At 34.1% G+C, this 26411-nt stretch overlaps 1 protein-coding gene across 1 annotated transcript in view; it reads left to right on the top strand.

The window, feature by feature from the left end:
* Positions 1–6982: 6982 nt before the first annotated feature.
* Positions 6983–26411, top strand: part of LOC135214753 (phospholipid phosphatase 2-like) — a 40805-nt gene continuing 21376 nt past the window's right edge. The window contains exons 1-4 of the mRNA XM_064249102.1: positions 6983–7331; positions 11496–11647; positions 15124–15344; positions 22347–22476. Of these exons, the coding sequence (XP_064105172.1) occupies positions 7238–7331; positions 11496–11647; positions 15124–15344; positions 22347–22476 (597 nt within the window). The 5' untranslated portion in view covers positions 6983–7237. The remainder of the gene's footprint in view (positions 7332–11495; positions 11648–15123; positions 15345–22346; positions 22477–26411) is intronic.

The following is a 26411-nucleotide window of genomic DNA, read 5'->3' as shown; positions in this document are numbered from 1 at the left end:
TTTTCGGAATTCTGTTGTCTCTTATTGTTCCCGTTGCTCCATAGTTGTCTCTGGTAGGTGATTTAATAAAAGGAAACTTGTGATGTAGTTGTCGAAGTAAAATCTCACTGGTATAAGTCTGATATGTCTTGCTAGTTTTTCAAATAAAATCATAAAAGTGCCACCACCTTTTCCAAACATTTCTTCATAGTGACGATTGAACCCGAAGGCTGTCTCTTGGTGTAGCCGTGTAGTACATCAAAAATAGCTAGATATCCAAGTGGAAAATTTAGGTACCAAACTTTGAATTCAAATCTCACAGGTTGATTCCGGATCCCACTGTTTGCATCCATGCCTACCTAAATATTCGAGCATTGTTTCGTCAAGTGATATATGTTGAGCCATAGGGTAGGCCACGGTAAATGTTGTGTTCAAATGGTTCATTAGAGGTCGAATTGTTGCCAGTATGTCATCCTTGTTTACTGCCTGATTATCAGTGAAATGTAGTATTTCTTCAAATCTGTCACGTGACATTGCCTTAGCAACGCGTTCAACTCCAACATCAACATCCAAAGACCAGTATAAATGGCGACTTGGTAAAGGGTGGTATCCTGATAGTATGAGAATGCCAGAGACCGTTCCAAGCTCCATAACAGAGATGGTAAAATGCATTTTTCCCGCAAACATCCTTGCACGATTCCTTCGCAATCATATTCATTATATCTTCGTCAAAGTAATATTCGAATTTCTCCACATGTGACTTTCCCGTCAAATCTATGACAGGTGGCAGTTATCATACTGTGTTTGATTGAATGAAAGTCAAGAATTACTTTCTTTTTTTTTTTTTCAGTTATATTCCAGAAACATCTTTGACTCTTTTTCTTTTCATCTTTGGTCGACTCCTTTCATTCCTTCCTCCAGCTGTACGAATATATATATATATATATATATATATATATATATATATATATATATATATATATATATATATATATATAGATATATATATATATGATATATATATATATATATATATATATATATATATATATATATATATATATATATATATATATATATATATATATATATATACATATATATATATATATATATATATAGATATATATATAGAGATATATATATATATATAGATATATATATATATATATATATATATATATATATATAGATATATCTATATATATATATATATATATATATATATATATATATATATCTATATATATATATATATATATATATATATATATATATATATATCTATATATATATACCATATAGATATAGATATATATAGATATATAATATATATATATATATATATATATACTCTATATCTATATATATATATATATATATATATATATATATATATATATATATATATATATATATTAAGTTGTACGTGATCTTGCACTTTTTCTTTAGACATTTGTATTTTTATGGTTTTTCAGCATGTCAGCTTACTGACCTAATGTTACATGTGTTGATTGCTATTTTTCATTATTTGTAACTAAAACTTCTATAAATTCGTAACTGGAAGGATTACTATGTTGTTTTGTGTCTGGAAGCAAATTAGAAATTTGAAGACTGGATTGCTAAGGAAGCTTTTGTTGTTTTGTATTGATTAAAGTTTAAGAAAAAATACAATTTAGTATTGAACCACAAGCAAAAGATTTGTGTTGGAATCAAAGGACTTCCTCATTCCTGGAGGAAAACCTAAAACCTAAAAATCATACGTCCAATGGTATGGTTGTAGTGTTGGAAATGACCAAATTTCTGGTTCTAAGGGTTACGTGAATGTTAGCGCGCAAGAGTTTTCATGTGCTTGAAGTAAAGTTTCAAGGCTGATGCTTGTATATTAGGATTTACTGGTAATCAAGCTGTACTTTACATGTATGTATATTTTATAGCGTTTGGAGGACCGTGTTTGTCACGAGAATCTTTACTGAAATCCTGTTTGACAAAAATACTTGATGTGTTAGATGGCATTCCAATCAGCCATGGTTCTAAATTTATACTATACGTGTATCAGTATGGTTTAACATCTTATTTTTGAGAATTAGTATATGTGTTTCTGAACACAATTCATGGAGCTGCTCATTAATGCAAAATCTTAGTATTAATTCTGTCAAAAGATATTAAGATTAACCATGGAATGTGTGTACTATAGTTGTGTAAATAAATAAATTGTATTTATAAGCATGCAATGTCTGGAGAAATATAGTTTGTCCTATTTTAGCTATGGCAATGTACATTTTTCAGATAGGTAATTGGTATACAGTACACAAGGTGCTACATTTTATTCTTTCTTTCATAATCTGTTTATATTGTATATTGATAATGTGGCTGTAAATTGGCTTATGAAAAATAAAGTTTATGAAATTTTAGATCGGCTGCTTTTCTTCCATGCTTTGCATGATGAAGTTTCTTGATGACACATATTTCATCAACAGAAGAATGAGTTGAAAGATGATAAGTTTTGATATATGTACTAAGTGATGATATGAGCGATCTAATGTATTTTTTGACCATGTACATATTTAAAATTGTTATAAACAAATGCGAAACCTATTTACAGATGAAGACACCATTATTCCTTATATATTGTCATTAGTAATAAAAAAGAATATCTTTGTTCAGTAGGAAGGTAATTGCTAATCAGTTTATCAGTTGGTGATAACATCAGTTATGGTACAGGTTTTCCTGGGTGCAGAAGCTGTCGTCAGGTAAAGTTTAACAGATGCACAAAAGACGCTGTGGAATTCCTTTGATTCCATAGTGCTTAAGTGTTATCAGGCATCTGCGTACGATTCTAAAGGTTAGTCCTTTAAGAGCAAAGATTGTTCAGCTCTGTAGTGTGGGTAAATTACTACAGTATATATTGATGGATAGCAAATGTATGTCTGGGAATCATATTCCTGTTCGAAGAAGCTGAGCAAAAGACTTGGATGGTTCATTCATCAATTCTGAGGATTTGTCTTAACCTTCATGTTCCCTTTTATGATCCTCAAATTTCATATTCTAAGTCACGCCGTCTTTCAATTGCTGTTACCTGTGAGTGTATGACTACGTCCACAATTACCCGGAATACTGTCGATTATTACTGCCTTTTAATTGGATGATATATACAAAAGCGTCACTCAAAGCATTACAGTTGTTAACAAAATATTGGATAATGTAATGTACATGACCTTGATTCCTGTAAAAATTGGCTCTTCAAGAGCTGAGGTTATTGAACAATGAGAGCATTTTCTTGGCTTATTGTGTTGCAATAGGGGACAGTTGCAGAGTTTCTGTCTTCAACCTTGCCACTGCTTTTTACATGTGCAAACGTTTTGCCCATGAAAACTCATTTTTACATGAATGCTGATATATATATATATATATATATAATATATATATATATATATATATATATATATATATATATATAAAAGATTAAGCCATGAATGCCGAATCGTATGTGAGTAATAACTATTGTAGAGTCTTAGCAGTAGTTATGAAAATGACTAGGAAAAATGTGGACAGATGAAGAGGGACATGTGGAAACAGACCTCAAAAGCACCTTTCAGTCGAGAGAAATGGTATCGTTCCCCCACGCGTTTCCCTCTGTCAGTTTCAGGTGTGCACACATTGGATCCATTTCAATTTTTGCATGCATGGAAGTGCCAGATAAGAAGCCTACTGTAACTGAATATTTGAGCACTGTTAAATAAGAAAAAAAAAATTATTTTCCAGCTCCTGATATTAAGCGCTCACTGGGATATTTACGAGAGGTCCTTGTTTTTGTTTTCTCAACATCTACAGAAGGTTACATTTGTTATTGTCATAGACTAGCAGTAGCTATGCTAAGCAGTAAAAGGGTCGGAGAGTGAGCCGTACCAACGCAAATTGGTCTACTCTGTTGACTGCGGCAGCTGGTTACACGACCCATACTCTAGGAGTCTAGTCACTCGTCCAATGCAGTGTGTCTGTGGCCAACTGCCAGTCTGCCAATGAATAACTCGTGTCGGGCGTTATACTCAGATACAACGGCATTATTCGTGCCGACCATCACATTGGCAGATCGAGTTACTCAGCTTACTAAGTATTATTTTAAATTTTACTCTTCTATCGCTGTTATTTTGAATTTCTGAAATACATGAATTAAAAACCAAAAGGATATAAGCTTATTTCTTCTCTACGCTGACCATTGCTTGTAAACAACTCGAGCTAAGTGTTGCCTTGGTCGTGGAGATTCTGCTATCTGGGAGGATATCCAGCAAACTTGAAAAATATCCATGAATACTTGGCTAAATATAACCATCCGTTACTGACGACCTGAAACATTTTAAAATGATTAAGTACCGATTTTTCATCGATATTTTGAGAGCGTAACTTAGGATACTTATCATCACGGTCTACGTATGTAATATACCTTGACCGTGCTTATCATTGGGGAGAAGGTGGAATTTAGCCTTAGAGGAATTATATAGTTAATATGAGAAAATTCATGTAGTTCATGTCATCACGTTACTGCTGCATAAGATTTAAGATACGCTTCAGGGTTTATGGTTACACTCAAAAAACTAGCACATGATAAATTAACCGAAATTTGGTGCGAAAGTTAATTTTACAAAAAGCAACCCAAGAGAGGTGACTCCTGATGGGTGAAGTGTTGGTTTGAGAGGAAGGGTTGTCGGGCAATTGGTAATACTTGGTTGTTGGCGAATAAAGAGGTGAAATGAGAAGGGAATTCAGCAGTCAATCTAATATTCCTTTTCGTCTTTTGGTAAAGAAGGCAGATAATGGAGCTTTAATCAGTAAAGCACTTACTGCGGGTACAGAAGCGAGGTCAAATGTTCATGCATGGAGATGACGCAATTTTTAAATTAACTGGCATGGGCACAATGCACTGCAATCATCTTGAACAATTATTTCACACTAAAGGAAAAGTTGCCTAATTCCTCAGACTTCAGTTCCAATGAACAAGGAACAAAATCAGTCACGTTTTTGCTAAAGAAATTCCAATATAAAAAAAAATACCCCCAAATAGCAGTTTAAAGGTAAAAGTTATAACTCCTCAGAATGATTTAAACAAATAATTCAGTTTATGGGCAGTGAAGTCTCGTGAATGGTTAAAATTTAGAAAGTTTTGCAACTGAAATGATGTCAAAGGAGAGTGCTGAACAGAAACAACTTTACGTATCTGGATGAAAGCTGAACTCTAAATTTACATTATCTTGTTAATAACTCCTCTCTCATTTTATCAGTATACCCCGTCCATTCACGTTATCCTTAATAAGTAGAGCGAAGTTCACGTGAACCTATATAAGACAAAAGAACACTTGCAGATTTCTAGTGTTAATCAGGATTCGATTCATTCGACATCATGCTGTGCATAGCCCTTACTTGGATGGCACGGCCTATTTTGTACTGAATAAATACTTCTCTAAAGTTTAGATGGCACTGGACACTTAACTCGACTCTCTGGGAACTCTTGGGTTTCAGGAAAGAGGAGTGAATTTATAAGAAACCTCACTTACCATTGATTCGTTTCTAAAGAGAAATCGTCTGCAGAGTACGAGAATTAAACATCTATTATACTACTGAAAAACATTTAACATTTGCTTTGAATGAACTACAAAGAAGAGAAAACACAATGCGCACAGTCAAGTCCTTATGTGAATTTTATAAATCGGTCTATAAAAAAAAAAAAAAAAACTTATTAGCGTTTTAAATCACAAGGAAATCACTATTTACTGTTTATTGTTTTATTATGGTCCCACTCGAAGTCACGGTCTGATTGAATGAGTAAGATCGCCTGGCGTTACAACGTGTAAGTCAACTCCATGGTCAATATGTATACACAGCAGATTGTAGCTATTTGACAGTGTGTATCCTGGAGCAGTGTGTATGACAAGGTGATTTTCAAGAAGTCTGAAGTATGGTGTGAAGCAGATTTATTACCAGAAAATAATAGCGTTGAGTGTTAACCAGACCGGAAAGTGAGTTGTATTCAGTCAACTAAATATCTCATGCAGCTAAATTGTCCATTTATCTATAACGCTTAACCTACTATTAAAACATTGGTGATAAAATTCTTATATGTCAACAAAGCACTTTAAACCATGAAGACATGACCTAGTTTTACGAGAAAATGTTTTAACTTTTTGCACTGTTTTGTCTTAGTCATCTTCCGTTATCAGGTGATAGCATTAGTCTTCTGACTGCTCGAACGGAAAGATAGATGTTTTTGAGTGTCTTTAGGAGTTATGACTGATGAGCATTAAGGATCTCAAAACAATTATAGTATCAAAAAATATATGCTGAACAATCTAACATAGACTTATGAGTTGTTTGTTTCGGAGCTTTAACTGTAACAATTTAGAAGTTTAGACAGTGTTGTTTGTGTTCCACAAAACAACACTGTCAAGAGTTAAACAGATTTATCTAATGGCAGTAACGACTTGGACGAGGCTGGTTCAAAGTCTGAAGTGCCAGAAGATGGGTGCGTCAAGTATTATCGTAACCTGTGTTATCGTGGTTTTGTTGTTGTATCACAACATTGCGTAATCGACAGAACTCCACTTTCTTGCTTCAATGTTTTAACTTCTATTAAATGTGAAAATCTTTCCTTTAATAATTCACTTTAGCAATATCATAAACTTCCTAAGTTTTGTCACTAGCAATGAGCCCTGGTTATCGTACCGTGAAATATGAGAGCCACTTCCAAAGATAATAGTTTATACCTTCTTCATAAGCGGCGGCTACTAAAGTGTGAACTGGCAACTAGCCTGTATTATTGGATCCATTCAGATTTACATGGATTCTACATTCAAGAATTTAATAGTTCCTTAAGGCAATTAATATGTTGAAAACTTACATTTTAACACTCGTAATTTTAAATACGAAACTGGTCTTACCTAATGCAAGAAAAGCCAAGGCCAAGAAATTTATAGTAACTTGCAACTCGGCTTTAGCTTCTCATGATAATCGCTGTATGTAACTCAGTTGGGTTTGGACATTCCCTGCAGAGTTTGTTCTGCCGTTGCCAGATTACTTATCAACGCCTGTTATAGTTTGTCGGTTTTCAATCTATACGATTGTTAGCGAGAGTTGTTTCGGTGGAAGTCATAACTCGCATGACAAGCTACAGGCCGTTATACTTGCGTTAACGTCATTCCGTTCATGATACTAAAGCGTCGAAAGCCAAAGGATATTCACGAGTAAACAATCGCCATCTACCAACATGACGAGTGAAAGCATGGAAGACGAACAAAAGAAAAGGTCCATGTGGATACAACGTCACATTCAGCGGTACAAAGCGAAGCTTGGATTCTTTCGTAAGTATCTTTTTGGTCAGTGATGTTGTTTTGGGCTCATTTTGGGATCAGCTGATTTGACTTACTTGACCCGCACCGCTCCTCCTCAGGAGTTTGCCAACGAGTAAATTTCATCTGGAGGGAAATGCAAAATTGGGAAATTGCATTGAATCCTTTATTTCAGCTGTATGTCATATATACATTAGTAATGAATATGTTACATTTAATTTTACAGGGAATATTGCACGATTAGTGTTTCCTTCACAAAATGTAATTTCACATTTTTTCCTAAATAGTACCTACCTATCGCACGAATAGGTAGGTAGTGTTACCTTCACAGAATTTTCACTTTTCCAAATGTAATAAATTACGTAATTTTTTAAACTAGATATCTAGATATGAATGGTACACTGCTGCAGTTTTATATATTTTGGGGAGTCAAGTGCCAATTGTACCTGGATTGTTATGCGATAAAAAATAAAAAAAAAAAGCCAAGTGGTCGTCAAGACCTTGGTCTATTTTTCTTATCTCGGGATACCACTTCTCTCTCCAATTCCAAGCCATGAATCTAATTGTCTGTGATGAAAACCTTTTATAGTCTCTATTTACTTGTTATTGCCCATGTTCCAGCTGCTCTGAATAGTTTAGGCAATATATTAGATAAATTTTTTAAGTTTTTGCTCTCACTGTAATGTCATTAGTTTAACTTTCTCTCAACATTGTATCCATGTTGGAGTATAATTTTTCCGCACTCTGCTGTCAACTCCTGTTTCACAGAAGCCAGTGCCTCCAAAATAAAGTATATTTCTTCCTAGAACTAACTATCACAACTCTCTCTTCCCCATTTGCTGTGTAATAGGCTACATGTTTGCCATTGAAATCTTATTCTATGCATATTTTGAAGTTTGATAATGTTATTGCTTTAGACATACTATTATAAAACATGTTATTAAAGAGATTTGGTGAATTGGGCTGATGTAGATTTGGTGAGATGAAATTTGAAGTATTCAACAGTTCAGCTTGTAAGGATACGCTATATGGATAATTTTTTTTTTTTTACCCACTGGTAAGTGCAGTATAAACTGTAGTAACGACATTCATGGGGAAAATGGAAATGATGTAGCATACGGCAAATTCAGATTATACTACACTAAGTTTACAGTGAAGGAGCCAGACAACACATGATCAGAAGTGTTGGTAATGTTTACAATAGTTTGCAGTGCCGTGTCATTAGCAGTGAAGGATCCAGAACAATACATGACCACAAGCATTGATGATGTGCTGACACCAGACATATACAAAGTATTTTTTTTTTTTAACTATATAGCCCATATACATATATATGGGACAAGGGCTGCATCACAAGATAGTGTAGCATTAGCAGTTATGACAATTTAAAATTGGGTAAGAATTTTTTTAAAAATGTGAGCGGAAGAAATTTTTACTAATTGCTATAGTATTACATTATGGAAGGCTGTGATTATGTACTTTTAGAATAACAGTTATGGGGCACCAGGTCAGAACTTGTGTGAGGTTCCTTATGACTGTTAAGGGCTCATTGGGTTAGAGAAAAAAAAAACCAAGACGATTGCAGTTCATCCCTGGGTGAATATAGTGTAGATTCTGTAAGTATTATGGCATTAGTATTATTGCTGTTAAGTAGTTTATTCCAGACCACTGAGCTAATTTAGTAGCTCAGACAGGGCTGATCCAAAGGATTTGTATCTATTGTTAAAGTTTAGGTTTTGTGTAATCACAGCATATTACAGTTTTTTATTTGTTTTTGTTTTTTATTTGGTAATGTAAGAACAGTAAGCGCCTCCATGGTGATCACGTTCAGCGATAGATGCAGAAAACATGAGATATAAGAATGACCATTTAGTAACAAACAAGCAGGGACTTTAGCCTTTTTTCTCTTCCTAAAGTGTGCAGGTATTCTCCAAGAATCACAATTGGAGCCTAAAAAGTCATGGTTTGTGCATGGTGCCTTCAGCATTATTACAGATCTTAAATCTGTAAGTGACTGTAACTCAGGTGGGGTTGTAGGTTTTGTAGAATGAAAATCATGGCACACAATTGTAGGGTGGACAGGATGTATTGGTTGCCCAGCATTGAGAAAAATGCACTAATCAACGGGAACCAAGAAAGATGTTTGAATTAGCATTTAAATAAGTTGTCTACAGGAATGTTGATTGTGTGGGTTAATCAGTTGTTGTTTTTGTCTGTTTATAATACTTCATAGTAACAATATAATATCAGTTTTATGGTACATGATGGAAGAGAAAGTTCATTATTTATTATTTTGATATAAGTAATCTTGAGACCACTGAGAGGAGTTTTGTTTTATTTTAAATGAGAACTGAAAAGTAAGAGGAAGGTTAAGATATATATAAAGGAATTGGTTAGGTAGATGGAAAAGGCTGAAGAGAATGAATGGATGCAAAGTAAAATGTGAAAAGAATGCAGATGATGTCCAAAGAGTAAATGCAAGGTTTGTTGTTTACAAAGTTTTTCAGTCACTGGTTATTTTTATAAGGTTTGACACTAATAGCTTTTGGTGACTCCACCCAACCTACCCATTGTTTCGCTTGTGGATAATAAAGCAATGCATTGTAGACATTGTGATTGCAGGCCTCCATCAGCCTTTTACATTTGTTTTAAGTTGTTAAGTACTGAAGCTATTACATTTAGGAGAAAGTAAGCCTGTTTTCAAAAAATCATTGAATATAAGCCAAATTTATTTGTTTGTCTATTGGAAATACAGTCATTGCACACAGGCCAAGAGGAGTTTTACTTTAATACTATACAACGTATGAAGCCATGATAGTTATTTTTTTTTATTGAGAAAATTTAGTATATACTCTATATGGAGAGGGGTTCCCATCTTCTTTTGACATTTACTTTTAGAGTTCTTTATGGTGATGCTATTTTAAGGTAACAGTGATATTATTATTTTTTTTTTGTGGGTCTTCAACTGAAAACCTCTATGGATAATATAAAACCTAATACTACATCAGCATCCAGATTAAACCCTGTTTGTATATCTTGTTGGTTTTCATATGAAGTTTTTTTTATAGGGATTGTCTTGGAAAGGATAATACAACATAATGTGCCGTCTCAGAACAAAATATGCAGTGTGATTCCAAAAATTTACTCTCAGGTGACTGTAAATTGAATCAAATATCAAATATGGTTTAGATTAGTGCATGATGATTGATTTATTTTCTTGTATGTAATAAGAGTAGGATGAACTTTCCAACACTCACCAAGGTGTCCAGTTTGTGGCAACACTGATATGAATAAGTTCTTAGTGTAGGAACACTTTTCAAATGTTACTGACATACGAATTGTTCAGGAAGCAAGTACTTCTTGTACATTTATTTTAGTAATTTCTATTTTGGATTATAGTATTTTATAATAACAGTGTGCTTGGTGATACATGGACCCTAGGAATGTGTGTGCCAAGGCATAGCCTAGTTTACATTATAGACAGAGCCTGGTGACAAGTATTATCCTACTGAGCTTCAAAACAAAGGCTTGGAGAGTGTTAACCTAAATTTCTTCAGTTTGTTTACCAATGCTTTACATAGGTATGTAGGTGTAAGTTACTTCTAAAATTTTATATGGTAGGAAGAGTTACAGGCCCAAGTTAGTGAGTTCCTCTTAGGTTTGTTTAAACAACAGATGAACATGGTTTGCTGTTCTTTTAGGTTAGTCATAACTTGCATCCATAACAAAGACTCGGTTAGCCCACTTGACTCCTCACCGGTCAAGCATGAGTTTAGATGTTTTAAAGCTTCAGTGCCTCAGGTTAGGCCTTTTTACCATTTCCTCAGTGGTTTTTTTTCTGTGTGAAAGAAATCTCTGGAGTTTTCTGTTAATTGAATAAGGGATGTGAATTCTCCAACTCCTCATATATGAGTGGTTGTTTATATTTGTGCAGTAACTCTTCTAAATTTTCTAAACTGATTTAATGTCTAAAGGGTCCCCAATTTCTGTCACTGGTTGTTAAATGATTTTATTTTGCCTTACCCTCTATTCAGTGGCTGATTTACTGATTTGAAATGGGTGTTTGTATGCTAGGAAATTTAATGTTTATAAGGTTCTTATATTTTATGTGTAGTCACAGAAATGTGAAATATAGTATATGATTCACCTTTTATAAAATGTTCATTTCTATTTTAGTGGGAGCTGCCTTAATTACAACAGTATGCTACATACCACCTGACTACACCAGCGTTTCATGTGATGATCCATCTATACGAAGGCCTTATTACCCTGACACAGTTTCTGTTCCAGTACTTCTGTCTGTTGGACTATTTGGTCCATTTTTTATGGTTAGTATGTAGTGTGTAGTCTTAAAGAATTATTGGATGTCATATTTTGTGATGGAAACCTTGTAGATAAGTTGTGCTCATTTAGGAATGTTTTCTCATCCTTTAAATGCCGCTTTGAATGCCACTTTGGTATTCCAGTTTTTGGTTTGGTATATATGTGGTACTTGTGATGGTGCACTACCCCGGAGATCAGTGGGAGATAATTGCCTTAGTTCTTCAGGTTGTATATTATGAATATGTTGACTAAATATTCAAACCTGTGAATCTGTTTCCTTATGATACTAGAATAGTACTTTCTGTGGTTTCCAGTTTCTAGATCTTTCTTGTCTTCAGATTGTATTGATCCAGTCCTGCACTTTGACAGAGATATTCTTTTATAATTAATACAGCATAACCATGTGGATCATTTCCTTGTACTTTATATATACATATTTGAATAATTGTATGGTACTGTATTAATTTATGTTCTCTCTCCTTAAGGGTTTTCTGTTCTTTTGATATTTACTATTCTTGGTAGTTTGGTTTCTCTGCTTTCATTCAGTGTACTGTGTGTGTGTACTATTCTTTATTTTGTAGTTGTAGCATACTTTGCATGTAAGCCAGATTTTGTGTATTATGTGTTTTGTTTGAAGACTGATACAGGCAATGCTGGCCAAGTCAAGTTTGGGTATGGCAGGAACTGTTTTTTTGTTATGGACTTTTTGTGTCAAAATATTAAACCTGCTTTCATTTTCTAGAAGCAAATGGCAATTGCTGCCTTGAATTTTGGTTTGTAACATTCACAAATGTATGTAAGATTTTTCATGTGGATATGACAAAGGAAGGGTACTGTATCTGTATTTAGTGAAAAACATATGAGCATTGTTCAAAATTAGTGTGATGCCTCAGTATTATGCCTTATCACTAATTTTGGGGGTAAACAAATATTTTTTTGGAGGGTGGAGGATATGGCTATCTTATTTTAGCCTCAACAAATCCATTATGTGACCACTTCAGTTGTTTACCTTCAAAACAAATTCAGATCCCCATTCAGTATTATTGCCTACAAGAATGAGTTAATGTGTAAGCTTTTCACAAGTATTGTTCATGTAGTAAATGTCATTGGATTTTGATGAAAATAATTTTTGAGGTTTTTATAATGTTACCGAAACATAAGTCTGCAAAAAACTAGATCCTTTCATATTTAAAACAAGTAGTAATAATACTCAAGCTTTAGTCCTATTGTGTGAACTGTTAATAAAATTAATTGAAAAATAAAGTATAAATTTGTAATTTTGTTCCAACAAAGGGGTTTTAAAATTGATCTGCTTGACCTGGGGATGTGTAACATTGTTATATGGACCAAGGCTTCTGAGCTGCTGTTATTCTTTGTTGTGTAGTATCAGAGGGTCAAAGATGCAATATATATTCTTGCCAAATAAAATCATGCACTTATATTTTGGGTTGTCAGTAGGTATGGGAATTTTTCGTAAACTACAAAACTACCAAATCATGGTATACGTATAGTAATTCACTTTCTCATTTCTACATGTTACATCCTATGTTTTGTGTGTAGGAGAGTTACATGCCTAACTTGTGAGTTCTGATTTGTTTAACAACTGATGAACATGGTTTGTTGTTCTTTTAGTTTGGTCATAATCTGATCCTAAAAAAGACTGTTAACCCACTTGACCCCTTGGTGGTCAAGCATGAACTTAAATGTTTTAAAGCTTCAATGCCTCAGGTTAGGCCTTTTTACCATTTTGTCAGAAGGGTTTTTCTCAGTGTTAAAGATATCTCTGGAGTTTTCTGTTAATTTATTAAGAATTATGGACTCTCCAACTCTTCATATGTGAGTGATTGTTTATATTGAGTTGAATGCAAAATGTGGGTTACTGATGCAATTACAATTTTATATTTTTTATTACAAATAAAGGTATGGAATACAAATCGAGACATTTTATTTACGTAACAAAAGTTCTTCCATTGCTATTTCAGACTATACAGGTACCATAGATTCTTGGCTCTGTATAGAGTATAAGAGATGCTTTATAACGATTGTCATTGCATCTTGTGCTGAAGTATTTAAATAGCCTAGAGAATATACTCTCAATGTATGAAAACTAGGACAGTAAAGGTTCTTGACTTGGCAGTTCTATAACTTTCACAGACATGGGTTTCTATCTGAATTAGCCATGTGTACTTATTCAGTTTCAATGCTTGAATATTTTTAATGACTGTAGGGCATATGATATGACTCATTACTTCTGTCAACGTGAGTAGTCTTCATTGAACTTTTGAGTCTTCATTGAACTTTAGTTAGTTTTAGCCAGATCTAGCTTGATACATTGCATTTGGCTCCTTTGAATCCAAGTTAGTATTCTCTGATACGCTTTAGGAAATACCACTTATTTGAGTGTGTGCCTTATCTAGCAAATTGTAGAGACTAATAACATTCTCTGCAGCAGCCCTTTGATTCTGAGCTTTAATGCCCAGAGGTCTTATGATCTGACTCATTATTATCTCTGTCAGCATGAGTACACCCTATTTTTACATAGTGGTGCAATACTTTTAATGTTTTCTCAAAATGTAAATGTTGACAAGATAATGGTCTTAAAATTTAGGGTAGTCTGGATCAGTTCCTGTCTCCACATTACACCATTTTTGTCATAAACCATTCAAGAAATTGTGGAAAGATGTGCAAGATATTTTGCAAGGGGGTAGAAAATTAATAAGTTTTTTTTATAGCATAGGCACTGTTCATCCCACAGGAGTTACACTCTCATGGTCCTCCCAGCGCTAGGGCTGCATAAGATAGACCAACCAATTACAAAGATTTCTCTTATAGTTGGTCTCATTATTGTTATGTCTAACATCATACATATTTTTCTAGAATATATCAAACTTCTTACATAGTTTTGTAAAATGTATCAGGCTGTACTAATATTCTGCTCTGAGCATGTTCAACAAGTTCTTAAGTAAGTTGCCTAATTTGTTGAAAATTTAAAACTATTGCATTGCATCTGATATGAAGGGGAGATGCCTACTTGACCCAAGGTTTTCTTACATGCAAATTTGGTGAGCTCTTAGCCATTAGCAGTGGAAGAAAAATTGTAAATATACAGTGTCTCTCTTCTCATTGAGGGTTTACCTGGATGTTTTCCATCTACATTGTGTAAATTTAATGGTTTGACTAGAGAAAAATTCTTTATTACAATTTGCAATGAACCATAGTGCAAGTGATTGTCAAGAGATGTGGTACTTTTTAAACAACTTATGGCATATCCTAAGCTGTTCATTTTGTAGAGATATACAGGGCTGTAAATTCACAGACTAGATTTTAAGGTTTGAAATAAAAAAAAATATTTGATTGAAAAGATAAATACATTGATAGTATTTGGTTAACAAGATTTTCATATTTTTTTGTAGTTATTTATTGACTTGTTAGGCACTTCAAGTTTCTCTTAGTAATTTGCATAAACCTTTCAACATTACAGATGATTGTCTTTGAATGGGCTTTCCCACCAGAGGTCAAAGAGCAGGACTGTTCATTTCGTAGGTGTCTTCATAGGTGCTGGTCTTATGTTGGTGACCTTTTTGTTGGAGGCCTACTTATGTTTTTCTTTAATGATCTTGCCAAGATTGCCACTAGTGAACCAAGGCCATCATTTCGGAGCTTGTGTGTGCCAAACATTACTGAAGAACAGTGTCAACAGCCTTGAGTGAATACAAGCAGTTTTTAAAACTTAATGGTAATAATATTGAAGATATTATATTAAATAAAATTTGTTTTACAGAAGCCAATTTTTAGTCTGGGTAAGTTTGACAACCATTTGAGAATGTTTTTAAAATGTTACCTAACCGTTGCAGAGAATTGCAACTGTGTATTAATTATTTCTAACTTCATTCCATTATGAAAATATCAGGTTACCTCTTTCCAGCAATGGTTACTCCAGCAGTTCATGGCACACCAGTGTTAGACTGTAACTCAAGATATTGATGTACTGCAGGTAGAATACACCTCACGTGTTGGCCTATTCACTGAACATTGGCCTACTCCTTACTTATCCACACATGTCCAGCTGTCTGAGGCTAGTTTCCATCCTTGGCTTATTCTTCAGACATTGCTCCCAAATCATCGTCATCTACAATTGAGAGAGTGACAAAGATCATAGGGACATTGTTTGCATCAAGGGTTCTGACAGTGGCTGGTCTCCCCAACTCTAAGTTTTTCAATGGGCAGAATTCTTTGGTGACTTGAGTTTTTGGGATAAAGACAGCATCATTGCCTTTTTTTGGGTGACTTGAGTTTTTGGGATAAAGACAGCATCATTGCCTTTTTTTGGTGACTTGAGTTGACCTCAGGACTTAAGGGAGAACAACTCTTAAGTGGAAACTGTTCACCTGTTTTTAAGTCATTTACCAAGGTGAGGCAAACCACCTGCTCTTTTCTGGAGGGATGGTTTTTTTATCCTTAACCAAGAGGAGTTCAGCTTGTTTCACTTCTTGTCATCCTCTAGTGACATAATCTTGCTAGCAACTTTTACTACATTTCACAGGAAGAAAAGACAGTTCACACTGCTGGAGGTTGGTTAGCTAGATGACCATTGACCTTCTACATTTAAATCTATTTTATTTTGGAAATTAACCATGCTGAAGGTGTCCTTATCCCTGCTAAGAGGACACTTTGCAGCTTTTCAAAGGATTGTGTTATGCTTGTTGAGAATTTGGACATAAAGGACCATGAATTGACCTTACAGTTCGATCCTTCTTTTTCAAAGTACTTGATTGGTTTAAGGTTTTTTTTAGCTGGCAGACCTCTCATAAATCTAAAAAAGAACAAGGCCACCAAATTTATTAGAGACTCGCATGAACGATTCTGCTAACCATGTGTTTAATTTGTCAGTGGCCATGCTGTCTTGGAATGGACTTGTAGCTGTGTGTCTTCTAACCTTACAGTCCCATACTTCCATATCAGAACAGAATTATTGCAGAGCAAACCCCAACTACTTTTTCTCCATCTCCAATAACCTCTACACCAGCTGAGATAAATGTGAAAGAACAGATTCTCAGAGGTCCTTACTATGCCCATCTGTCGGGATTGAGTGCTGGGAACCATTAGTTAATTGTTACTGAGAGGGTCCAAGTCATTGGAGGAGGTTGCTAATGTCAGGTTGGTGCTTTTGCGTGGCTGTTTCCACTGTGCTCATTCACCTGCAAGCAACATTGCTCATAACACATTTGCTAGCAATATTGCTTATATCTCATGTACTAGCAACATTTCATTATTTATATGTTAGCAACATTTTCACTTACTTAAATGTGCCTGAGGTGGCTGCCATGCTTACATCTTTAGTGACTCTTCTTCCATTAATGAGTGTGCTAAAGATTATATTCAGAAACTAAGTGTGCTATTGAAAAAAGAGAGACAAGAAGAATCTGTAGGCCTTCAATCCTCTTTACCTATTCCTGTTCCTAGAAGGCATTGTAAGGAAGCTCTTCAAGTTGACTTTGACAGCAACTAGGTCAGTAATCTTGAACATCAGAAGTGCATTATCAAGACTACTAGACTGACCTAATGTCAAGGTCAAGAAAAGTGGGATGGCTTATGGTGAAGTCTCCCTGTAAAGGGGTGGGAAGAAACAAAGTATTCCCTTATTGACTGTTCTTATGCTAGTGGAAGAATTATCTCCTCAAATATTGGAGATCTTGGCAAAAGATTGGAGCAGAGCCTTGGGTTATTCATGTTATATTTGTTACTGACGTAAGTTTCTGAAGAAAACTCCCTATCATTGCAGCCAGTAGACTATTTGAAAAGAAGCCAAAGCTTTTGAGTAGTTCCAGGTTTTGGAAGAGAGACGAGGTCAGTGATCCTGGAATGGTCACTTGCAGTCATGCTAGACAGATCTTTGCAGTGTCCCTTTGGCCCCTAGCTGCAAACTTCTTTCATTCCTTTTAACTGTACCTTTGTTCATATTCTCTCTTCCATCTTACTTTCTACCCTCTCCTAATCCTAACAATTGACTCACAAGTGCAACTGTGAGATTTTCCTCCTGTTACACCTTTGAAATCTTTCCAATGTTAATATCTGTTTCAGGGCAGTGTGATCTCATAGGTCCCAGTGCTTGGCCTTTTGCCTAAATTATATGCTCTATTCTATTCCAGTGGCAGCATAGACACTAAGTATGAACTTTGAAGGTACCTTAATGACTAGCTAGAGATGTTGTGGCAGCAGTATAACAAAGATCACATTTGTTAGGTTGTTTAATAGTTATAATGACACTGTCTTTGTAACATAATTTTTTTCATACTAAACAGTGTGTTTTATAAGGATTGCCTTCTGTTTTTTTTTAATTTTGCTACCTCGTATGTTAGTTGAATATACCTGTGAATCAGATGGGTATTGTGTTTAAAAATTAGTGTCCGACAAAGACCAGGGAACATTCAGAGCATAAATGATATTTAAGATTACTGGGTTCGTATGAGAAAAATCTGTCATAAAATGAGTGAAGCCATTAATATTTATGAGTTACATAAAGTTTTAACAGTTACAAACAATATTAAGAGTTATCATTTAGTTGATAGCCATTTTGTATCCTTTTGAAATTTTGGATTGAGGCATCTGTTATTATTTTTCAGTGCTAATATATTTAACTTAGTGACCAAATCAGATGGTAGGAACTCAGATTCCACTGGATGAACTTGGCTAGATGAACTGGGTTTTCATTTTTTACTGAATATCATTGGGAATATTATTAAATAAGGATATTGAACGGTGTAGGCCTTTGATGGATATCATCAATTTGTCATGAAATTTAATTTGAGTCTTAATTAGTACCTTGGACTAACCAATAATAAAATGTTTATGTACTCACCACCATTACTGTGGATTGATGTAATCTGTAATAGTTAAGCACTTTTGTGGCCTCAAGATTTTGAAGTGTTTGATGCTGATCATGATAATATTGTTAAGTGTAGACAAGAGCTGTTACTTTTTGCATGTCCATTTGCCAATATAGGCAGAGAACATAATGATAATTATCTGAATAAATGAGGCTGTCACTCGAACAACCGTCTAACTGCAAATTTTCGGATTTTGAGTTATACATACTTTTGAATTCAACAACTCTTCTATATACTAGTGTTTAAGAATTGTAAAAAAAAAAAATTTTTTTGCATTCATAATCTAGGGAGAGTGAGAGTAACTAGAATGATAAGTGCGGTTTTTCAAGAGAAAAGGAACCAGGATAATGTTCTGTCGAACAAAACGCTAACTGCATGTGTCCACCAACAAGGTTCTTTGATGTGGTATGACATCATTATTTAAAGGATCCTTAGTTTGGCTGTCAAGTTCTTGTGTTCCGTGGTTTACCTTGTAATTTTCATGAAGCATTGTATCTGAAAAAATTAACAGTTATTGTGGTCATCAACTATGGGTAGAAAGCATAAGGAATCGAATGAAATGGAAAACAACGCAGTAGAATTTAATACTCAGTGTGAAAAGAAGAATAATGAGTGCACACATAATTACTCCTCGGTATTTTTATGGGAAAAAACCAGTGAAAATACCTTCCAAACAGTATACCTTACTGGATTTTAAAAATCTATTAGCCTATCATTACTGTACCATTATTGGAGAGTCAGATATGTTAAATGGGAAAAAAGTTTGTCAACTTTTTTTTTTGCATAATTAACCCTTTAACGCCGAAGGGGTATAATAAAAATCGTCTCCCGTATGCCGAGGGGGTATCGGAGTGAGCGCCGAAGCAGAAAAATATTTTTTTTTTAAATCACAGCGCGCTTAGTTTTCAAGATTAAGAGTTCATTTTTGGCTCCTTTTTTTGGTCCATTGCCTGAAGTATAGTATGCAACCATCAAAATGAAAAAAGATAATTATCATATATAAATAATGCGATATATGATAGGGCGAAAACAAAATTTCATATGTAATTGTATTCAAATCGCACTGTGAGCAATACGGTTGAAGCTAACGAGTTAATTTTTTCATTGTATTGTACACTAAATTGCGATAATTTGGTATACAACACATTGTAAAACGATCAAAGCAACACAGAGAAAAATATTATCACAAAATGATGCATGAATTCGTAACGCGCGGACGTAAATTTTTTTTTTTTTTTTTTAAATTCACCATAAATCTAAATATTGTTTCTAGAGACTTCCAAATTGTTTCAAAATAAAGATAAATGATTGAATATTACTATACTGTAAGAGTTTTAGCTTTCAGTTGCAGTTGACCATTTCGGACGAGTTAAAGTTGACCGAATGTCTAATTTTTTTTATATATTGTTTTTTTTATATGCAATATTTCAATATTTCGAAAATGAGAAAAGCTACAACCTTCAATTATTATTTTTTTATTCTACATGAAATGCACACACATTCATATATAAAACTCTATGAAACGCCCAATATGAAATGGAGCAAATATCACGAGAATGCGACATACGCATTTCGGAGATTTGCGGCGGAGAATCCGCGCGCGGAGGGAAGAAAAGTTTTTTATTTTAAATTCACTATAAATCTAATATTGTGCTAGAGGCTTCGAATTTGTTTCAAAATGAAGATAAATGACTGAATAATTACTAGACTGTTTAGAGTTGTTTTAGCGCATAATTGTGTTTTTCTACCATTTCGGTAGAGTCAAAGTTGACCGAATGTGTTTTTTTTCTATTTATCGTGATTTATATGCAAATATTTCAAAAATGAAAGAAAAGCTACAAACCTTCATTATTTTCTGCTGTATTCTACATGAAGTTTGCGCACATTTTCATATATAAAACTTTATGTAACGGCTAATTTAAAAATATGCAAAAACATTACGACAATCGGAACGGAAAAAAATTTCTTATTTTTTTTCGAGAGAGTTTTCCACCGCGTGGATTTAAGAAAATGTTTTTTTTCTTTTTTTTTTTATTAAATTCACCAAATAAATCCAAATATTGTACTAGAGACTTCCAAATTTGTTACAAAATGAAGGTGTGAAATGTGAATATTACTAGAATATAAGAGTTTTAGCTTACAATAGCGTTTTTCGACCATTTCGGTAGAGTCAAACGTTAACCAAAGGTTGAAATTTTGGTACATCGTTATTTATATGAAAATATTTCAAAACTGTTAAAAGCTACAAGCATGGGTTGTTTTTAGTTGTATTTGTGCATGAAATTGCACACATTTCCATATATAAAACTTTATGTAACGGCTAATTTAAAATGGTGCAAAAATTATGTTAAAGTGACAAAATAATTTCTGAGATGTGTCACTGATACTTTTTAGTGCGATAAGAAAGAAATTCACGCTTGCTCAATGATTGAAATAAACAAAACCAACGCCTTGATCCGTGAGCTCCCAGTATCCCCCAAGGCGCGTGATTCAAAAATTTTCGCCTGGTAGGTCCTATTTTTAAAAAATTTTCATTGACGTACCATACGTCCAATCGGCACCCGACAGACAATTTATGTCTATGTTTTAATACGTCAAATCGGCGTTAAAGGGTTAAGTGTAATAAAAAAAATGGTGCTGGTAAATCTTGCATCCTAAACCATGTTTAGGAGTACAGTATGCTTAAACACACATTTTTTTAGGTACTATGCAGCTATGTGATTGCACCACGTAGGCCTACTATGAATGATGACCAAAGACTGTGTCATAAGGAGAGCTACATAACTGAATAATTTTACAGAACACCATAAAGTTTTCTTATTTTCTTTTTTTTTATTTCTTCTTCCCATCATTATAGAATTCTGCAAGTTTTTAATGATCTAACCTCTACCAGATCTAGGCTAATATAATGTTGAAGAAAAAAAAAAAATGACATCATCCAACCATTCATAAAACATTTAGAAATTATATTGTCATTCCAATGGTTTTGACAAACTTTGTTTTTTGCAGTTATGGTGTGTTTGATGGTACAGTTTTGATTAGACAGATAATATTTACACATATTTGTAAAGAGCATGCTTTTAGCTTCATTTTGAAAAAGAGAATGATGTCATAGCATGAATATTAACGGAAATATGATAATGTAAACAATGCACAACTTCAATCACTTTTTTCTCCGATATCTGTTTTGTGCAGATAGACGGTTGTTTGAGTGATGGCCTCAAATACTCTATTAGACTACCTTCTTCAGGAAAAAGAATGGAATAACAAAGTTTGAAATAAATCACATAATTTAAGACCAGTAAGGCAACACTGAGGAACCTTTTAGCCATTCAGTGCTTAAGACATTCAAAAGTTATTCAGTACTCAAGATAGTGAAAGAGATGTTGTTGGAGGAGTTAGTGAGTTGGAGAGATCCTAGAAATTAATGAGGTGAAGTACAAAGTGGACATGGAGAAAACTCCATAGTAGAGCTAAGAAGTTATGGTTAAGAGAGGTTTGGACAGCAAAGATGAAGAAAGAAACTGAAATGGAGATGGTCTTAGGAGAGTTTATTTTTATGTGACATTATCTAGAAAAGATTTTTATAGTAAACTATCAACCATACTTTAATGATTTTACACATCTATTTGTTTCAGTGTTAGTGGTTTGTCATTATTTAACATGGAGTACTTGATGCTGATTACAGTCTTTTGTGAAGATTTTTAGAAATTATAATTATTAGGTAGGTTAGCTAAACCACACAGTTAAATGTCCATGCTAGCTTGGATAATGTATTTAGCAGCATGTTTAAAATTTTTTAAATATTGCTTTCCAGATATGTAAGAATCTCTTGGAAGGACTGCACAAACCCCTTAAATTTGCCACAGCGAAAGTTAGTGGATGCAATGAAGTCCTTCCCATCTGGTCATGCATCTGTGTCAGTTTACTCAGCAATGTTTGTGATAGTGAGTATTTGTCTTATATGGGGCTAAATTATTTGAATTATATTGATAGGGTTGAAATTGTTATTATTAAAACTAGCACATACATGAGAAAAAGATTCGTTCTTTATAGCTAGAGTATATATATAGTACTAGCTGTACTAACCACACGTTGCTGTGGCTCAGTCTGATTAAATGGAAAGGAAAGAAAAGAGAAAGCTCCTTTCTCGTACTCTCTCTTTCCTCCCCCAACCTCTCTCTCTCTCTCTCTCTCTCTCTCTCTCTCTCTCTCTCTCAAACAACCACTCTTCTCTATCTCTCTAGTTCCTCATTGGGTGAGTGGTTTTTGCGCTCGGCTATTAATATGGTGGTCCAAAGTTAGATTCCCGGCTTGGCCAACGTGGAATCGGAGGAATTTATTTCTGCTGATAGAAATTAATTTCTTGATATAATGTGGTTTGGATGCCACAGTAAGCTGCAGGTCCCGTTGCTAGGTGACCAATTAGTTCCTAGCCATGTAAAAATATCTAATCCTTCGGGCTAGCCCTAGGAGAGCTGTTAATTAGCTCAGTGGTCTGGTAAAACTAAGATAAACTTAACACACTCTCTCTCTCTCTCTCTCTCTCTCTCTCTCTCTCTCTCTCTCTCTCTCTCTTCTCTCTCATCTCTCTCTCTCTCTCTCTCTCTCTTCCCTAACACTCCGTCTACGCTCTCTCTTTTAAACCCCTTCTCAAACTCCACCCTCTTTGATGTCATTGATGTTTACCCTGTAGTATTCTTTTCCAAATGATAAGTCATATGCAGAAATTAGGTATGATAAATTCATAAAGTAACTAAGTCTACAAGCATAAGCAGCCCTGTTTCTCAGGCAGAACCAGCTCAGTTTCAGGGAATCCCTTCTCACCCCCACCCCCTTCAGTGGGGGGGGGGGGCAGGGGGGGGAGGTAGGATGAAACCCCAATATAAAAACATGTGAGTATTCGATTGCAATGTTGTGTAAAAATTTCAAAACAATTGGAGATTTCAGATTTTGAACAAATGAGCATTTACATTTTTATGTGTAAGTTGACTGATTTATGGAATCACGAGTGTTAAATTTTGTTTTTAGATATCATGGTATAGAGTGCTGCTAAACCAGTTTTACTGAAAGTAAGGTAGAGGTATTGTGCATCTACATATTATGTTAAAGAATGTTAGTAAAAAACTTATTCTGTTTACTTGAGGTATTTGAGACCAATTTCAAGAATTGACCTCAAACATTTGTCACTATCCAACTTGCAAATGAGTTACATTCTGGACAGCCATTCTTATCCTGAATTGTTTGTGAATTAGTTTTCAGTATGGGGTGAATAATTTTTTTGAAAAGTTATTAAAACTGAGCAAGTTATTAAACTTTGAAATACATTTATGTACTTTCTGGAGTTAACTCAGGAGTTTTAGATTATATTATTTTCTCTATATTTTTAAATCATGCAGTACAGTGGGGCCTCGCTTAGTCACGGATCAGCAATCACGGATTCAGTTAATCACAGGTTTTTCTTTGGACCACTTCTCAGTCTATATCGCTGGTATGAATCGCAGCACCGCCGGCTTGTCAGTGGTAGGCTAGCCTCGTCCGGTTCCGATAACCAGCAAATGCATGAACAGATTCACATTATGCTATTAACTGACAATAAAGGTAATAAAACCATTCTCACCTTATATATTAGTGGCATATCTTCACAATATATAGCCTATTCATGGAATAATTCCACATCATTGACATCAACTTATAGTTGAGTGGCCCACCAGATATGTAAACGTTGAGTTACACTTAACACCACCTTTGTCATTCTTAACCTTTTAGAAATGTTAATAGTAGTAGTGTAATTACAGTAGTAATAACATTTAGGAAAACATTAATTTTCAATCGAACCTCATTATTGTTTTGGTATATCAATCAACTTCTCTGAACACTGCAGTCATACAAGCAATAATTGTCATAGATTATCGTACTGTTGTTTGCGATCAGCGACGAAGCGTAAATGTAATAAAACCATTTTTTACCTTATATATTATTGTCGTATATTCATAATAAAACGCAATCTATATTATTGGCATATCTTCATAATAAAAGCCTCTTCAAGGAATAATTCCTTGGGGAATGCATTTTTCAAAAGACAAAAATACAATCTTTACATGTTTACAGCATGCAATGATTACTTTATTTTGAGTGATTACATTAATACTACAGTATGGTACTCTAAGCAGTACAGTAACTATTTTTTTTATCATAAAATGTATATTCATTCACGAAAAAAACAAAATATGTTATGACCACTGTGAAGTCACCAAACCTAGTCTCATTCGTATATACTATTTTTACACAATGTGATAGTGGTTACACCGTTCTACAAACTACCGATGTTATTTTTATGTAAGTTATCCTCTAAATTCTGTCATAAATCACTTTACTTACTTTTTTTTGTGGAGCCCAAATACTAACATATATCCAGGAAAATTAACGAAAACGTGAATTTTATCATAGAGCAAGATTCACTAATTACTGTGTTTCTTCTTCTTTTCATGACTAAATGCATTTTTAGGATACCATCATTTACAAATTTACAAATACTATGAATGTAATAGCAAAATCTCTCTCTCTCTCTCTCTCTCTCTCTCTCTCTCTCTCCTCTCTCTCTCTCTCTCTCTCTCTCTCTCTCTCTCTCACAGAAGAAACTATATACTGATCTATTATTATCATAATAAAAGAACAAAATGGTCCCCGACATTTGCATGTGTTGCCATATTTTATTCTTTCTGTGATTTACGAAACTATGCTTCAATACAACTTTTATAGTTGACTCAATGATTATCACATTATAACAGTATACAAGAGAATATCCTATCACTATCCATGTTTCATTTCTTATCACCATAAAAATATTTAAAATACAAATTTCATTATGTTATTCTCCGAGCTAAGCTAGTAACAGTACTCTCATCCTAAGCTGCTCTCTCAAGATATTCAACAGTTACTCTCATCCCAGCTGCGCTCCTCTCTCTCTCTCTCTCTCTCTCTCTCTCTCTCTCTCTCTCTCTCTCTCTCTCTCTCTCTCTCTCTCTCTCTCTCTCTCTCTCAATGAAATATGAATTACTGCATCATAATATTATAAACTATTTTGTACAAAGTTAAAAAAATAATAATAATTCCATTATAAATTCGTTTCGTTTAGCAACTAAATTGTTTTCCAAAATAATTCTTTCGGTAATAAACGTCCATCAGCAGATTCTAAACGTAAACAAAAGACAAAAATAGATTTTGATTGCTGTATTTTGCTGTTCATACATTAATATTATAGTTGGGTGCTGTAATCTTTACAGTAAATCATGTTTTTTATCATAAATACCTTATTCATTCACAAAATAGATATACTATGTACTTTTAGTTTGGTGCAGCAGCCAAATCATGAATGTAAAGAAAGGAAAATATACTTTTGTTTGCTGATCTGATGAAGGGGAAATTGAAGATAGGAAAGAATAACTTTGAAACTCTTGAATTTAGTTTAAGGTGATAGTTGAAGACATATTTTGATGCTTGAACTAAAGTAGGCATTATAAACATTGAAATAGTGGTCTTGGGTGGGTTATTATTAAGTAGGCAGTTTAAAGCAATTTTTAGACAGGTTACCAGGATAACACGGGCATTTATTTACCACGTGGGTTTCTGGTCCCTATCCCCCACGATTATCGAGGCCCTACTTTATTATAATGTAATGGTAACTTTAGATGTTATAAAGGTAAAAATATTGAAATAAAATTTAGGTTCATGAAAAACAAAAACAAAAAAATGTATGATTTTTTTCCTTGCTTTGAAAGTTATGAGCTGGAGAGAGAATTTTTGCAGGAGCAGGCTCTGACATTGGAAGTCTATAAGGTAATCAATGCTTACTACCTTCCATTGACAAATATGCATACTA

This window comes from Macrobrachium nipponense, chromosome 46, assembly GCF_015104395.2.
Source record: "Macrobrachium nipponense isolate FS-2020 chromosome 46, ASM1510439v2, whole genome shotgun sequence".
NCBI classification, from domain to species: Eukaryota; Metazoa; Arthropoda; class Malacostraca; order Decapoda; family Palaemonidae; genus Macrobrachium; species Macrobrachium nipponense.
The sequence above is the reverse complement of the archived record's forward strand: the minus strand, read 5'-3'. Positions and strand labels throughout refer to the sequence as shown.